Source organism: Ruditapes philippinarum, unplaced genomic scaffold, assembly GCF_026571515.1.
Source record: "Ruditapes philippinarum isolate M1 unplaced genomic scaffold, ASM2657151v2 ctg1597_1_1_1_1, whole genome shotgun sequence".
Taxonomy (NCBI): Eukaryota; Metazoa; Mollusca; class Bivalvia; order Venerida; family Veneridae; genus Ruditapes; species Ruditapes philippinarum.
The window spans coordinates 48389-65427 of NW_026857128.1; the positions used below are offsets into that span (position 1 = coordinate 48389).

A 17039-nucleotide genomic window follows, 5' to 3' on the forward strand; every position below is an offset into this window, starting at 1 on the left:
TTAAATTTGCTTATGACGCAGAATTATTTTATCTTTATGGATGGTATCCTCAGTGATGTCCCAAATTTTATCAATATGTCATAGTCATACACAATAAAAGGTGACAAGATGACAATTTACCAATTAATGTATTTCTACGAAACAATTACTTACGAAAAAGTGTGAATTAATCAAGCTTTTTGTGACATCATAATTTAAATAGAATTTAAGTTCAACTGATTCCATCAAAACGATGATAATGATAATGTAATGTTTCCTTTAAAAATATCCCTTATCATACAAAAACATGGCCTTTCCTTTACATTTCACGACTGGGGACCTTCTTTCCGTCCGGTAGAAAGTACAACATATTTACTGGTACCCATAAACATTTATTTAGTACCCAAGAATTTGTCTGCTGTTGTTGGTCATTTGTCGTCATTTCGACACTGTACCAGCTATAATTACATTGACGAATAGGGATTACCATTTTTCTTTGCGAAAGACATAAAGAGAGAATGTTATATTTTCAGCATCTATTTCAATTGAATAAGTAGACAGGTTACACGGTTTGTACGATAATTAAGGAGAAAGGAGAGATAAGAGTATATAAGGACACAGTCTGTCTCGCTCAATACTTCAACTCCCCATATAGGTGCTGTGATAGCTTTAAAGTACGGCTCAAAAGCCTCATTATTGTCGTTATTTGTAATCTTCAAGGGCTCTCTACTTTAAATTCGGGTCATAAACCTTTTAAGTTACTGAAAATGTAAATAGTTTCTCGATTACCATGAAGATGTAGATATGAAATTTTGAATGAAATATATTCAAGTATAACTTTAGATAGCTATAAATCAAATTAATTCGCTCACTGTGTCATAGTTGATAAAACAGAGAGATATGAGGTAAATATAGTGCGTGATCATAAACTTTAAATAAATGTATCGAAGAAATGAGTCTAATTATCATTGCGTTGTATAACGATACTTTCAGGAAGAAAAGCAAATAACGCAAATCTAAGTTTCTTTATTTCTACATTCAAATCAATATTAAATAAAAATAGCAATTGACACCGGTCGGCTGTCGCGATGTGATGTTTATATTTTTATATTGAAACAATTGCAAAATTGAACTACACATAAGAATTGTTCAATCTACAGTGAACAAATGAAAAACTATTTTATTATTTAGTATCAGTTATAAATTGCATAGAACAATATATAACTATACATTCTATATGAACATTCAATGTGCTAATTACTGTGCGACCAGACATTAAGATATCTGCGGTTAATGTAGATTTAAAAAATGTTCTTGTTTCTACATTTTTTTATTTTGCGTATGAAATGTTGATAAATGTATATGCACATGGAAAATGTATTGAATACTCGAATAAATTTTATTCTGCAGGCTTCTTCATAACTAAATGAGATCTTTAGAAGGAATAAGCATGCAGGAGAAACAGAAATAACTAACAATAATATTATAATTACGAGGAAATTAACAGAAGTCACTGGCTTCCTCCTCAATCGTCTTGTTAAATTCTAATACAACTTTTTGCTTGTACATTATTACTGAAAGAAGTTATTGGTTAAGACTAGGTACGTTATATACATGTATTTGCTTAGGTCATTAATCAAAGCACAGAAGGTACTGAATTTGTTTGGGTCTCAGAATGTCAGAAAGGTGAAGGTTGTAAGATTATAAACCAATTTGTTTTTGTATAGTGCCACCAATGCTGTTTCCAGTGTTATAACTGTAGTAAATTGGCTATAAGGCTAATTGTAACACTGATATTCAATTCAATGTTTATTTGGCTTAAACAATTAAAAAAAATAAGTTGCCTTATCTGGGATCTGAACTCCAGACCTCTCGCTTCTTAACCGAGCGTGTTACCCCTCGACCACGGTGAAGTTTTAAGACAGCTGCTTGAAGATAACCACATTATTCTAAATTAAGGTTTGTAACCCTTATTAATTTGACGGTAAACCTGTTGTTTAACACTGATGTAAATAATAATGGAGCTTAATATAAGCATGTTTATCTGTAAAGAATAACACAATATTAGAAATCATTGACCGATCGGGATCTATTTTTTCTTCCCCGAGAATGGCTTGAAAATTATTGCGCCTGTCATTTGACAATCTTTACGTAGTGATTTCCCCTTAATTGTTCGGCGTTAGTGTACTTATATAGGTAAGTAACCGGTTCGAGGAGTTTGGACTACTTTCGGCATTTGCAAATAAGCACATCAGGGTCTGATATTTCGCTACCATTATTTGTTTGGTCTGACGACCCAAAAAATTAAAAATGAAAATCTAGCAGTAGTGTTTTTGTATAATATAAATATAAACGTAGTAACGAATACAGGCGATCTTTCTCCGTTACCCTAAACTTCGATTCAAAAATGATTGATATTGAACGATCACATGGTGCAATTACTGGAAATTCCTGGCTGCATTCTGAAAAAGTGTGAAAAAAAGTTTATATTTCCCACGTAATACATTTCACTGAACTTGAATTTTGTGACATGAATAAGGACTATTTAGAAAATACAGAGTAAAGGGTTTTTTTTAATATATACATTTTGGAATTTATTATCTTGGTTGAACATAAATTACTTCATTTTTTTAAACCCAACGATAAGATTCATTTTTTAAATGAAATTTCATTCAAATATTTTATCTAAAACTATCGTTAAACGCTTGTAAACTTTATATTTATACACGATTATACACGGCTTATACGACACTAGGATATAATATTAGACTTAATTTACTTGTCATAGTACACGGTTAAACTATCAAATTTCAACGCTGCACCAATGATGCACTGCTTTACAAAATGTCATTTGAAGATAAATTGTGCGACTATTCAATGATTACTACAATGCAAGGTCTATTAAACGGTTGGATTTAAATGTGAAAGATATATAAAGTATTCACCATTGTAATAGAGTTTTCGTTATTTGTATGAGTATTAAAAAGACAAATGCTCTGAAATATCAGATGGATCATATTTTGAAAATGAAATAATAAAATTATTAGTTAAAATGAAGCCGGGACAGATTTTAGATAATATATTAACGGAGACAAAACACAGACGTTGTGGGCTTAAAATAGAATGAGTGTATGTGAATCAATGATACGATCAATTAGAAGTATTCGTAATGTAGGAGTATTTGGCAATGTATTAGATAACGAATAACTTATTAATTTGATCTTACACACAAAAAAGAAATGGATCGGTTAATAGCGAAACTAAGAATATTATTTTGTGTTCTGTTTTTCTTTGATTCAATGGTAACATGTGAAAGTGCTGAAATTAAACGTTTACATAGGTCAAAAAGATATATAGAATGGGGACCGGATATAGCCGGCCCTTATTGTGCAACACGCCCCGGGGGATGTTGTCCAGGGCGTATTGACACGTGTTCGGTTCCTATTCTTGACACGTTGTGCTATTGTGACGAGTTTTGTAATAGGACAAGAGGGGATTGTTGCCCTGATTTTTTCTCGTTTTGTCTTGGTCAACGGACAACACCGGCGCCTTTGAGAGGTGAGCTTATTTTTCAATGAAAGTTTTACAGGAATCAGATTATTTCATAAGTTCCTGTGTACTTCGATTCTTCTTTAATGGTCTATTTTCAATGTATTGTTTTATCTTTGCACTTTAAAATGTCTATAAATGAAACCAAATTGTCTGTTTTCGATCCAAATGAGTTATGTCAGATAGACTTGTGAGAATGTGTGCATGATATCAATGATGTCAACGATAACATGTGGTGAAGAAGTAATCAAGAAGCTTCAATGTGGTCAGAAAGACTTAAAACTATAAATTACAACTTTTTAAGTATATCTACCGGGACACTTGAAAAAAAAAGCAAAAATCTGCAAGGATAATCAAGAAATATACTCAGAGTTAAAAAAAAATTGTCATTTTGCACAATAGAAATGTAATTATTCTGGGACAACGGGGTGAGGGAATGATATGAAAATTGTGCACATATGATATTAGTTCAGACCTACATCAAAAAGCTAGCATACAAATCTCGAAAAAAAAAATACTTACATACAGTCTCTTCATAACAAAAAAAACAACAACCTCAGTGGAGTTCATTTATACTTTCCAATTATTTTATGATGAAATCCTCTTCCAATTATGAATCGTAGGTGTATTACATTTGGTATTTAACATATGGACTATGGCAGTATTTTATGATTGAACGAATATGGGTTTTCATAATGAATTTAGCGAGTAAAAAAAGTTTTTATCAAGTATCTTTCAATTACATCAGCCAGAGTTCAGTAAATTTAATTAAACTTATCTTCGTCATGTTTTCGTATACAATGTTTACAATGTTGTTTCATGTCACATAATTGGCAACTACCATATAAATGATAGAGCAAACCGCATTCCTTAACATTATTTTCGAACACATGATATTTGAATTGAATAAAGCATTGAGATATGATTACAAATACGGCTTTGTACAGATAACTGAGGTCCAAGAGCCTAAAAACGTAAAATGTGAAAATATTGCAAAGATTGTACTTGGGCATTTAAAACGGAAGCTATGAAAAAGAAATTAAAACGCAAATCGATATTGAGTACAATTATAATCCCGATTTGGGTAAAAATCACGTTTAAACACTTTTCGTTTTCGGTCACTTTGCACTATATAAACGATTATTTTTTCGAGAAACACAAGGAGCGAACGAGCTGAAATTTGTAGAAATAAAATTAACGGAATCTAATCTGAAATATGGTCAACTTTTTGCATGCCAATTTTCAAGACGCTACTCGAAAGTTCGCAAAGTGTCGCGTTCTACGTATATGTTAGTGTTCATCCGTGCTGTTCTTCAGAAATTAGGAACTTCGACGGGAGCGATAGCGACAGGAGTCTGTAGAACAGCTACGGATGAATACTTACATACTTAGTGTCAAGCTTTATTTGGCCTTTATATTATTCACTTAAATATGTCACTACAGTACGCAGTTCTATGAAGTACTATGAAAAATAGAAAGCGACTATGAACGGACTCCGATATAGTATCGATTGTTGTTCTTCTATGAAAATTGAAACACACAATTTTTAAGAAATACATAATTAGACGGCACGGAACGTTATCTGCACTGGTCGTCATATGAGTAGAATAAATGCCAACAGCAGATTAAATAATCAGAATAATTCTGTTTCACTCTTTTCACATTACATATTTCTAAATTTATATGACTAAGATAGCAATAAGCAATACAAGTACCTGCTTTTAAGTCGATGACGTCATTATTACTTCTGCATGACAAAGATATTGAAATAATTTCACAATTCTATAACTTATGTTTTAAAATATTTCATGAACAAAATAGTTACATTAAACTTTTTCTTTTAATGTTGTTCCTGTTTCTTTTGAAAAGAAATCAGCGATATACAGTAAAGGTTAGAGATAACTTGTAAATACAAAGATTTTTCATCAACCTTCCAGGTGAAACAAGAACTTCGATTTACATTATTCAAAAATGCTATCGATAAAAAACACAAATAAATATACTTTTTAGGACTACTATAACTAACCCTTATGAACAGAAATAGAATGATCACTTGGTTTATATATGATCACATGGTTTGTACATGTTTTGTGTAACCTTCATTCATTATATAGATAAACTGGCTTTATCCTAAATAAATTTTAATATACATGTATATGTGTATGTAAGTATAATTAAAGATATACTTTGCTTTGATCTTGACCTATGTCAAACGTTTATCTTCCAAAACATAAATCATAGAGCTTTAGAAGGTTTATTTTTTAAATGTATGACGACATTTAAATCATGGACAAATAAACTTGTAACTGATCTAGGCGTACAATTAAGTCATAAGATTCTCTTGAGATGTTTATATGGCACTGTGGACAACAAATCAATCACATTTATTCTAAATTTGAGCCGCGTCACGACAAAACCAACATAATGCGTTTGCGACCAGCATGGATCCAGACCAGCCTGCGCATCCGCGCAGTCTGATCAGGATCCATGCTGTTCGCTTACCAACCCTATAACAAGTAGGGGAACTGATAGCGAACAGCATGGATCCTGATCAGACTGCGCGGATGCGTAGGCTGGTCTGGATCCATGCTGGTTTGCAAACCCACTATGTTGGTTTTGTCGTGACGCGGCTCATTTTATCTCTTTGTATTGTTTTACATATTATTTCATTTCCCTCCTCGTCCTTTGTTATCTAACTTGAACCGTTCCCATACGTCCTGCTAATTCGGTGAGTTTGAAATTCACATACACATACAATTTTTACATGACATGCCAAGTATCCCTTAACATAAGAGGTGGCAGTCTGTCTTGATTTGTTCTGAAGTATTGTTTTAGTTTATTTGTGTCGATATATTCTATCCATTGTAGTTTTTTTATGGTTTTATTATATCAGTTATGTCATCACCCCGTGTGTTATTCAGAATGCACTAGTGCTTTTCAAAATATCATTTTGGATGAGACAGTGTAATTTATGAATTTGAGATTTCGTTTTCTTTGTTTTCATAAGATCTTTGGTGTTTAATTGATATATTTTCACCTTTGATTGCTTTGGCTGCATGTTATTGCAGTTGGCATAAGTTTATCCTAAACAATTTCAGCGATGTAAAATAAGAAAATAATTCAGGAACAAAGAAAGTCATACTGGAACCCACCGCATTCAAAATAGTTTATTTATTACTAATCATAGTAAATATAGCCCATTGCTTGCAACATCATATTTCCATATAAATTTTCTAATTCTATTTGTTTCGCTTATTAACAATTATTGAAATCGATATTAGGGTTACAAAAAATCTACAAATCGTCCTAGATCTCATTATTAACAATGTTACATGTCATGGTTTTCATATTCGATTTCGATCAACATCTAATTTGCCATTTGCTGCAATGATTTCATGTCAATGCGAGTGTTCTGTAAGCGATACCAGAGCCATATCGCTTATTGTCCAAACATATATGTTACTTCTTTTTTTTACTTAACATAGTTTAATAGTTAAGAAATTATATCGTCTCAGCGGTGTTTATCGGCTATTAACACCGGTTTTTAGTTTTGATACCTAGGAATTGACCGCGATGGCTTTGGTCTCATCAAAACGATATTTACTAATTTTAGATTCGCTGTGATAAATGCTTGAAGCTTGAAATAAATTAAGTATTTATTAACGTTTTGTAAAATCAGGTATATATATTTATTTTAAAAGTTGAAAGTGACATTGTATTTCAGCATGTAAGATAAATATTTGCTGGTTCATGACAGCTTTGTAAACATTTCTTTATTTGTAAAGCACTTCAATCAAACACATTATAAATAGTCATGATTTATATTGTGCCGAGTATATGTGAAAAGGCCATACAGCACGGGTAAATATGTGTTGTTAACTTAACTATCGTGTAATAATGTCAGTTCCGAAATTTCATTTACTGAGTTGAATAGGTGTAGTTTTTCAAAGTGTATAAAGCTATGCTGCTTCTACATTTTGTACAACATTTGTTTGAATTTTGAAAAAGACCAATTCCAAAATACAATATGCGTCTATGAATTGTATGTATTTCCTTAAGAGAAAATTGCGCGCGCACGAAATCATTACCGTTCTTTAAACAGCGACAAAATGCTTTGTTTCAGTTTATGTACAATATTCATTTGCGTTAAATAACAGAAACTCATTATGTTAGAACTCTTTTAAGAATATACCATTATATTAAAGAAACAACATACATGTAAATTTACCAGTTATAAATTTTATGAAAATGTTTTATCAGATTTTGTTTTATATCCTTAAATGAATAGGTTAACTGTAGAACAGGACACCTATAAGACAAAAGCATTTAAATTTCTACTTGCTTATGGCATTTTCGTTCTGACATGTTAATTTTAGGTTAGGTATTTTTTGTACAAAAATTAGCTTTTTAAAAACACTATTTCTATGACATTTTCAAATAATTCGCTATAATATCTAAGTCAAAACAAGTAGATCCAAAGATATTTGAATACATATCGTAAAGCATCATGTGTAAAGATATAATTTTCAAAGCAAAATTCACATGCTCATTATAAATAAGGTGACATACTTTCTGTCATGTCAAGACAAATTAAACGTCGCTAGTGTAAAGTAAAACATGTTTTTATATTGAAGATTGACTGATATAATATTTTATATACCAGTAATAGATATATCATGTAGTAAACTATGCTGTTCTCTTTAACATTTTTTTAATTATTTTCTTTTTTAATAACACCATCAAGCAGACGATATATATCATTATACCGCCTGTTGCTTGTATCAAATTTTACCTTTTATAGACTATATAACGCCGTGCCCACTCAAATACTTTACGTAAGATAGCGTTTGTGGCGCGTCACCTCCTCTACTTTGATAATAAATGATACATTAAGTTTAATATATGCATGATACATGTACTGCCAATATGATAAACTTCGTAACAGATGCTCTTCTTAATGAATAGCAACACGTCATTGTTAATTATTTTTCACTTTTAATATCGAAATAATGGTACAATAAATCTAACAATTCAGACAAAAGACTTGAATTGAGATAAAACAGTGGAAGGCGGTGCTGGTGGGTATGACGGCAACGCCTAATCTTGTCGTGAGGAGTTAAGATAAATGGCCATACATGATATCATTCATATTATCAACATACGGGTTCTTATTAAGTAACAGCATGGTATCTAACCTACATAAATTTGTTTATCAAACTCAAATTTTGCTATTTTGTATGTGAACATGACTCTGTATGAAAGGGACAAATGCTTTTATTTGAAAAATGATTCTCTTGTTTGTTATCTTGCCTTTTGCCATGAAGACATAATATGTTTTGATAAAAAGATATACAAATATCTCTTTATAAAGTAATAAATCAAAATTATTCACTTATCTGAATATAATTTATAATGCAGAACGACGTAAGTGGTATATTCATGAAGAATTGTGTTCTCTATTTTACTGGAGTATGAAAGGTGTATGCTACAAAACATATCAACCGAATAACTTTTCAGTTTAATTTCAAAATATGAAAAGAAAATTGCAAAACTAGATTTTTTGTACCAAAATCTTTATAAGAGGACTGAAAATAAAGAAGTAGTTGTGTTAATCAAAAACAAATTTTGATTAGAATTCTAAAATTATGTAGTACACTTGTTTGCAAGGCGGTGTATCAAAACATTTAATTTTGTTACTGCTGAGAAAACACCTTAGAATGGGACTCTCTTAAAATTATAAACCTTGAAATCATTAATGATGATGATTACTAAATATTGGCTGCTGTTTAAAGTTTGCACGTACATACAATCAGAGATGTTATATTTTTGATCTTTGCAGATCGTTCTGCACGACTATATTGCAATGTTTGTGGAACTGTTTTTCCATTGTTCTAGGATGGGTCCAGTAATCTTTCTTGTATAATGTATAATCGCCCTTAGGATATCATGCTTGATTTTCAATATGGGCTTTTGTCGCCTTTCTCTGGTAGATCTATAAAATGTTTATAACCTCTGTTCCCTTTTCTAATGCCTCAGTTAATGAAAGTGACACATGTCGCTTAATAGTAGTATAACAATTTTAAACATTGTGTTTATATTTACTATTTGACTTACATTAGAACACCTTTGCTTTTAACATATGCTAAATAACCCTGAAAAGTAGCGATTGAAATTAACTCACATACCTGATTGTTTCCAATATGTATAAAGTAAACAATGTGTGCAAATATTGTACCAACGGAGTGTTATAGATATTTCACTATTTTACAGTTTTTTTATTGTTGTTGTTTTCCTTGGAGAATATCATCTCCCGCATATCCTAATATGCATTCTAATTTCTTTTATTGCCAAACTAACTGCCAATGCAAAGAACCGTGTGCAACACACTGCAGGGACTTACTGTATATTTGTAAAAGATATCAGTTTTAGAAATGATTATAAAGTGTGGGGGTGACCAATGCATAGACAATTGCTTGCTTTCATTAAAACATTGGTAGTAATCAAGTTTTTCCTTTAATTTTCAGGTGCATGTGAATACAGAGATAGACCTTATCCTCCAAATTCAGCCATTAAAATCAACTGCAATAAGTGGTAAGGTTACTTTTGTTGCAATATAACTTAAGTTCGATAATACATTTTGTTTTACTAAACATATTTCTTTTCGCATTGAACACTAAGATTTAAATTATGAATGCTAGCAACTTATTGCTGTAAAATGAACAGACACAAATATCTATTTTAGACTTGTTGGAAATTCTGGCTTTCCAATTTTGTGATTCAAATCGACAGCCAGTCAATAATCTTAAACTAACATCGGTCCTAACTTTTCTATAAAACCGTGTAAATGAATAATTAAAGATGGTCAGCAAACAGTATAGAGCCTGGTCAAACTGTAAGGATGTTTATGCTAGACTGGCTCTATACTGTTGACAAATGCTTATCAGTTCTAGCAGGGCAGGGGTTATAATAGTCAGATTAGTAATTTATTATATATAAAAAATTGTATCTTTAACAAAATTTAGACTTTCATCACATTACTTAATGACTGGAAAGGGAAAGACATCAAACCAAAATAATAGTGTTCCAAATGCAAGGTGAATATAATAGAAAACGAGATCGGTAAAAATTCTACTTTAATCCTTATTTTAGTCATTGGGATATAAAGCAAAATTTTACTTCACTTTTGACTTGAATCTTTGCTCCCCTTTTTATACGCCCGTTTGAAAAACGGGACGTATTATGGGAACGCCCCTGGCGGCGGGCGGGCGGGCGGGCGGCGTCCAATTTTGTCCGGAGCATATCTCCTACATGTATGGAGGGATTTTAATGAAACTTCATAGAAATGTTCACCACTATGAGGAGCAGTGTCGCGCACATGAACCAGGTCTCTAGGTCAAAGGTCAAGGTCACACTTAGAGCTCATTGAAAAATGCTTGTCCGGAGCAAAACTTCCACATGTATAGAGGGATTTCAATATTACTTGGCACAAATGTTCACCATTGTGAGGCGGAGTGTCGCGCGCAAGATTCAGGTCCTTGCGGCCAAGGTCAACGTCACACATAGAGGTCAAAGTTCAGATAAAAATATGAAGTGTGTATATGGACCATTTAGTCATCATTTATTGAGGGATTGTAACACAAATGGTCATTATCAAGACTATGGCTGTGATACATATAATTTAGGTCAATATATACAAGGTCAAGGTCACTAAAGATGATGAAATATCCAGATTTTGTCCGGAGCATATCTCCTACACGCATGGAGGGATTTTAATGAAATTTCATAGAAATGTTCACCATTATGATAAGCCATGTCACGCACATGAACTAGGTCTCTAGGTCAAAGGTCAAGGTCACACTTAGAGCTCATTGAAAAACGCTTGTCCGGAGCAAAACTTCCACATGCATAGAGGGATTTCAATATAACTTGGCACAAATGTTCACCATTGTGAGGCGGAGTGTCGCGCACAAAATTCAGGTCCCTGCAGCCAAGGTCAAGGTCACACATAGAGGTCAAAGTTTAGATAAAAATATGAAGATGTGTATAGGGAAGATTTAATCATCATTTATTGAGGATTGTAACACAAATGGTCATTATCATGACTACGACTGTGACACATGTACTTTAGGTCATTATATGCAAGGTCAAGGTCACTAAAGATGGTGAAATATCCAGATTTTGTCTGGAGGATATCTCCTACATGTATGCAAGAATTTTTATAATACTTTATGGAAATGTTCACCACCATGATATGTATTGCTCCATGCATGATCCAGGTCAAAGGTCAAGGTCACACTTAGAGCTCATTGAAAAACGCTTGGCCGGAGCAAAACTTCTACATTCATAGAGGGATTTCAATATAACATGGCACAAATGTTCACCATTGTGAGGCTGAGTGTCGCACGCAAAATTCAGATCCCTGCGACCAAAGTCAAGGTTACACATAGAGGTCAAAGTTCAGATAAAAATTTGAAGATGTGTATAGGGACCATTTAGTCATCATTTATTGATGGTTTGTAGCACAAATGGTAACTATCATGATTAAAGGTGTGACACATTTAATTTAGGTTAATATTTGCAAGGTCAAGGTCACTGGAGATGATTAAATATCCAGATGTTGTCCGGAGCATATTTTCTACATGCATGGAGGAATTTTAATGTTACTTTATAGAATTGTTCACCACCATGAGACGTAGTGCCCTGCACATGAACCAAGTTTCTAGGTCAAAGGTGAAGGTCACAGTTAGAGCTCATAGAAAAACGCTTGTCTTGAGCAAAACTTCTACATGCATAGAGGGATTTCTATATAATTTGGCACAAATGTTCATCATAGTGAGGCTGAGTGCCGTGCATAAAATTCAGGTCCCTGCGACCAAGGTCAAGGTCACACATCCTGTGCATATCTTCCCTACTGATTTGTTTTAAGGTTCATTTAACAACACAGTGCCAAGAATAAAAACTTGCTTGCTAGATAACACTTATCCATAATGCCCCAATCTCCATCTAAAGCTTTCGTAAACGGGCGTATTTTGTGACTATGGCACCCTTGTTCGTCCAATGTGAATGCCGACATTTGCAATTTTCTACAGTCTATTTCGCATAAACTGTCTATTTATTTAAGCGTTTATTCATTTAATGTTATGTTATTTTGTATCGAATAATTTTGCTAAACTTTTCAGCCGGTGTTCCCCAGATTCGAGAAGTGTAACAGGTCACTCGTGGAGATGTGAGGAGAATGTATGTCTTATAAGACAAAATATAATCAACGGTGTTAATAATCAAAACTTTGGGTAGGAAATAAATTTTCAATAAATTTTCTGAGTTCATGTACATGTACATGTAAAATATTGAAACATAAATTCTAGAAACTCTGGCAAATAAATGCAATATTTGTTTACTTTTAAAACTACTTATTCTCTTATTGATCTATATTTAATGGACTTTCCAACGTGGTTATCTAATGATGTTGGCGTACCTATTGAAATAGTTTGTTCTACAGATGCAGATCATTTTAAACAGTTCGCTGCGTATTTAATTTCATAGTATTGATGGAATTCTAAACATCAATTCATGCTGATGTTGATAATTAAAATGCTAATAAATGAAAATGGAGGAAGGTTTAATTCCAATATTTATCATTTCCATGTCACCGGCATTTGAAATATATTATATAAAACAATGGTATTAGATAATTTCAATAAATTGTGGTCTGTAAGCGTAGTTATGTCATTTTCTTTAAGATGGAGGGCCTCAAATTACTCCAAATTCTGGGGGATGACGTTGGCAGAAGGGAGGCGATATCGTCTTGGCACTCACAAGCCCGATAATCTCGTAATGAATATGAATCCTATCAGAGTAATGCATGATGGTAGATTACCGGAAAATTTCGACTCTCGAGCAAGATGGCCTGGGTGGGTACACGGTGTGAGAGACCAGGGAGACTGTGCAGCATCTTGGGCATTTTCGACAACAGGCTAGTCTCTGCTTACCAAATATCATATGAAGTAAATTACAGATCTTATGTTATATAACTGCTGAATTCATTATTTACAGTCGTCATGGAACATTTAATTTTCCTCAAGTATTTTAATTCATAAGTAAACATATACGTCATCTCTTATAATTTGATACCGGACATATCTTATAAATACGACCCTTACTAAGTCTTATCATAAGCATACCGTAGATCTTGTCTTGCTATTAATTTACAATTTGCGGAATTTTCATTAAAGCACTGGCAGCAGATCGTTTGACTATCGAGTCCCGAGGAATAATGCCAGATTCACTGTCACCACAGAACCTCATGTCTTGCAATAATCATGGTCAGAATGGATGCAAGGGAGGTAACCTTGACAGAGCTTGGTGGTTCATCAGAAAGCGAGGGTAATCATGGAAATATTATACATGTATTTTTTTTCTTAACGTCAACCGAAAGAGATGTTAATATCTTAATAGGATTTAGTTATACAAAGAACAAAAGAAAATGGAAGGCGTTGGTATACCGAGAAATATTAAGATGTATGTAAAAGTGCATACAATTGTCCAAAAGATGATTTTCCCTGTCATTGTGTTATATATAGGACTAGGAACATAAAAGTAGGATAAAAGTCCTACATGATGAATTGCAAAATGTATTTTTATCTAACCCAGTGACCTAGATAAAAACTATTCAACGAAAGATGTTTAAATTGTTTATCAAAATACAAACGACTTAAAAGATAAAACTGTTTGTTATTATACTGATAGAGATACTGTATAATGAAAATAAAGCCTTCCACGATGAATTGCATGTTAACTTTACTCTTTTTTCGAAAACGAAACAAAAAGGCTTTATTCCCAAAGAACTTCCAGAACTTATAAATGCAACTGAGAAATAAAGCAAGTCTTTTTTTTCCATTTCAATAAAGGGAAATGCACAGTATATTCAAATTATGTAAAATCTATTGCATACATTGCTTTTAAAATTTGTTGATACAGATATACCCAACCACCTACCAGAGTTGTTGTCCTTGATTAATCAATAAAGAGGCAGTATTATAATTGTGTCGCGTGTAACTACAAAAGAAGCTAGAGCCATGATACTTTCTTAGAATATTTCTCATCATGTGAATATCATGTGAATTTTCGCACCTTAGATAGCTTGCAGATTACCATATCTAATCTTTTATCAGGTGTAACGCAAAACGTAGAAATGCTATCTAAATGTACAAGATTTTTGTTACAAGACAAGGGGAATGTAGGGGCATCCATGTCATATGGACACATTTCTGGTTTAAGTAGCTTCTATAAAGCGAATTCAATTTTGCATATGCTAAACAAAATAAACTTGACGGACATGTAACATTATTGTTATATTTTAGTGTAACAACTGAGGACTGTTATCCATATAGAAGTGGGACCACAAGTTCGATTGGGCGATGTGCCGTTGCCCGCGGACAGACGGGTGGAGTGTGTCCCAGTGGCATACCGTTCAGAATACAGCGTGTCTTTCATTCAACCCCACCCTATAGAATATCCATGTCTGTAAGTAACAGGGGGTTCCTGCAATATTTAAAACTAACATTTTTCTCAGACAATAACTAGACTAGTAATTATTAACACCATGCGTTTTCTGTACTCTATTGTTAGTATAGCATGACACATACAGTATAAAGTTCGTATCACCGATAAAGAAAAATCATCCCGTTATATTTAACCCATAAAATGATGAATTTCTTAGATTAATTAGTCCGGTTTCCATTTTGGTTCTATTGACGATATCAAAATGAAAATGAAAGTCAATCAACCATCAGAATACAGCGTACTCTGACTGGTCAGCCAAAATAAATTCCCCCCAAATGAAAATGGTTTCTGTTAAGTTAATTGTGCATGTTGTTTCAGGAGAGGGACATAATGGCCGAAATCGAAATGAATGGACCAGTGCAAGGTAAACTTTTTTGATAGCTTTTGTGTTTATGTGTTTATTTGATGTGCTTTTTTTTAATTTAAAACGTATCTTTCTTTTTGTTAGAAAATAAGAATATATATTACGTAACAGACGCATCATCTCGGCCTTTTCCGTCAAACTTCGGTTGTTATAATTGATAATTGCCTAGATGTTCCGATTGTTTCACGTAACTGTTTCGAATACATGATGATATTACAAGCTAGCTTCTTCTGGCATTGTTTGAGAAATGTCCAAGCTACATCATCTACAAGCGTGTTTGTTTTAATCAAGCAACGATTTTTCTTCCGCATGAACCGTCTGTATAACTCAAATTGCAAAGACAGACACTGTATTGTTGAAACGTCACCATACAATCGATCTGTATCAATTATAATCAAAGTCCAATAAGCATGTAGATCATGCACCTAAAATGAATAATTACACCCTGGTTGTGTCAGATTTACTACACTAGTCAATCATATGAGAATTTTGTAATATTTTTGTTTCAGCAACATTTAAGGTGAAGGAAGACTTTTTCATGTATAAATCGGGTGTATACAGTCATTCCCGGGTGGTGCCAGAAACTACCCCGCGGTCTGAGGAGAGATATTCTTACCATTCCGTTAGAATCATAGGGTAAGTTACATGAATAGAATCATATGGTATGTAACATGCATAGAATATCAAGCGTTACATGTATAGAAGCACAAAAAACTTAACATGTGATATGTTAATTAACTTCATACTATATTTTCTTTTATTGTTAAATTCCCATTTTAAAGTTCTACAAATGATAATTATGATTCTGCTTCAATTCAGAATATTTCAATCCCCAATATAAGAAGAGAGAAATAGTAACGACTAACGATCATATTTATATTGAATAAGTCTTATATTTGACAACTAAACCTTACAATTTAGGCATTAGACTTACGCATGTACCAGTAATAAACTTTTTCAATACAACTGTCAGACCAGTTTAACACAGGGTCTGTATACATAGCATCAAATATCGGGTCGTCCTATCACGGTTCTACTGACCGGGTCAGATTCGAGTATGAAACTATACATATCTGTAAAATATTGAATCATATTTTCTATAATTTATTTATTCGTGCTTTTTTCAGATGGGGTTTAGACAGAAGTAGCGGTAGAAATTTAAAGTACTGGGTAAATATATCAACTTTCATTAAAAATGTCACTTTATTTGAGTTGTGGTTAAATAAACAGTAATTGTAATAACGAGTACAATCTCGCGGGTGGGCCTTTCTCATTAGATAAATGTAGACTAAAGTTAAATAAACATTTTATATTTTATAAACGACATCGATACAAATACATGAACGAGTACATGTATATAATCAAGCATTCTGTATAGATGCTGACATAACTAGCTGAGAAAAAATTCATAGGTTTTAAATCCAAAGTAATACTATTGCAACGATATGATAGATACGGCAATCAAAAATAAATAAAAAACCAAAACAAGGCCAAAATGTTTATCAGTTAAACTTCTGCTGAACAATCATTAGCTTTAAAGTGAATTCATTAAGTATTAATGAAAAAATACGCGTATGAAAATAGT

The 17039-nt window shown here is 32.8% G+C and overlaps 1 protein-coding gene across 3 annotated transcripts in view; it reads left to right on the forward strand.

Moving 5' to 3' along the window:
- The window catches only part of LOC132748854 (uncharacterized peptidase C1-like protein F26E4.3), a 57835-nt gene that overhangs the window by 39475 nt on the left and 1321 nt on the right, over positions 1-17039 (forward strand). For 2 of the 3 annotated variants that reach the window (XM_060738505.1, XM_060738506.1), the window contains exons 2-9: positions 10053-10119; positions 12708-12818; positions 13269-13501; positions 13761-13911; positions 14889-15051; positions 15409-15454; positions 15964-16090; positions 16582-16624. In XM_060738505.1, the coding sequence (XP_060594488.1) occupies positions 10053-10119; positions 12708-12818; positions 13269-13501; positions 13761-13911; positions 14889-15051; positions 15409-15454; positions 15964-16090; positions 16582-16624 (941 nt within the window). Of the gene's footprint in view, positions 1-2791; positions 3538-10052; positions 10120-12707; positions 12819-13268; positions 13502-13760; positions 13912-14888; positions 15052-15408; positions 15455-15963; positions 16091-16581; positions 16625-17039 lie in introns of those variants that run through there. The other variant, XM_060738504.1, reaches the window with a different exon arrangement.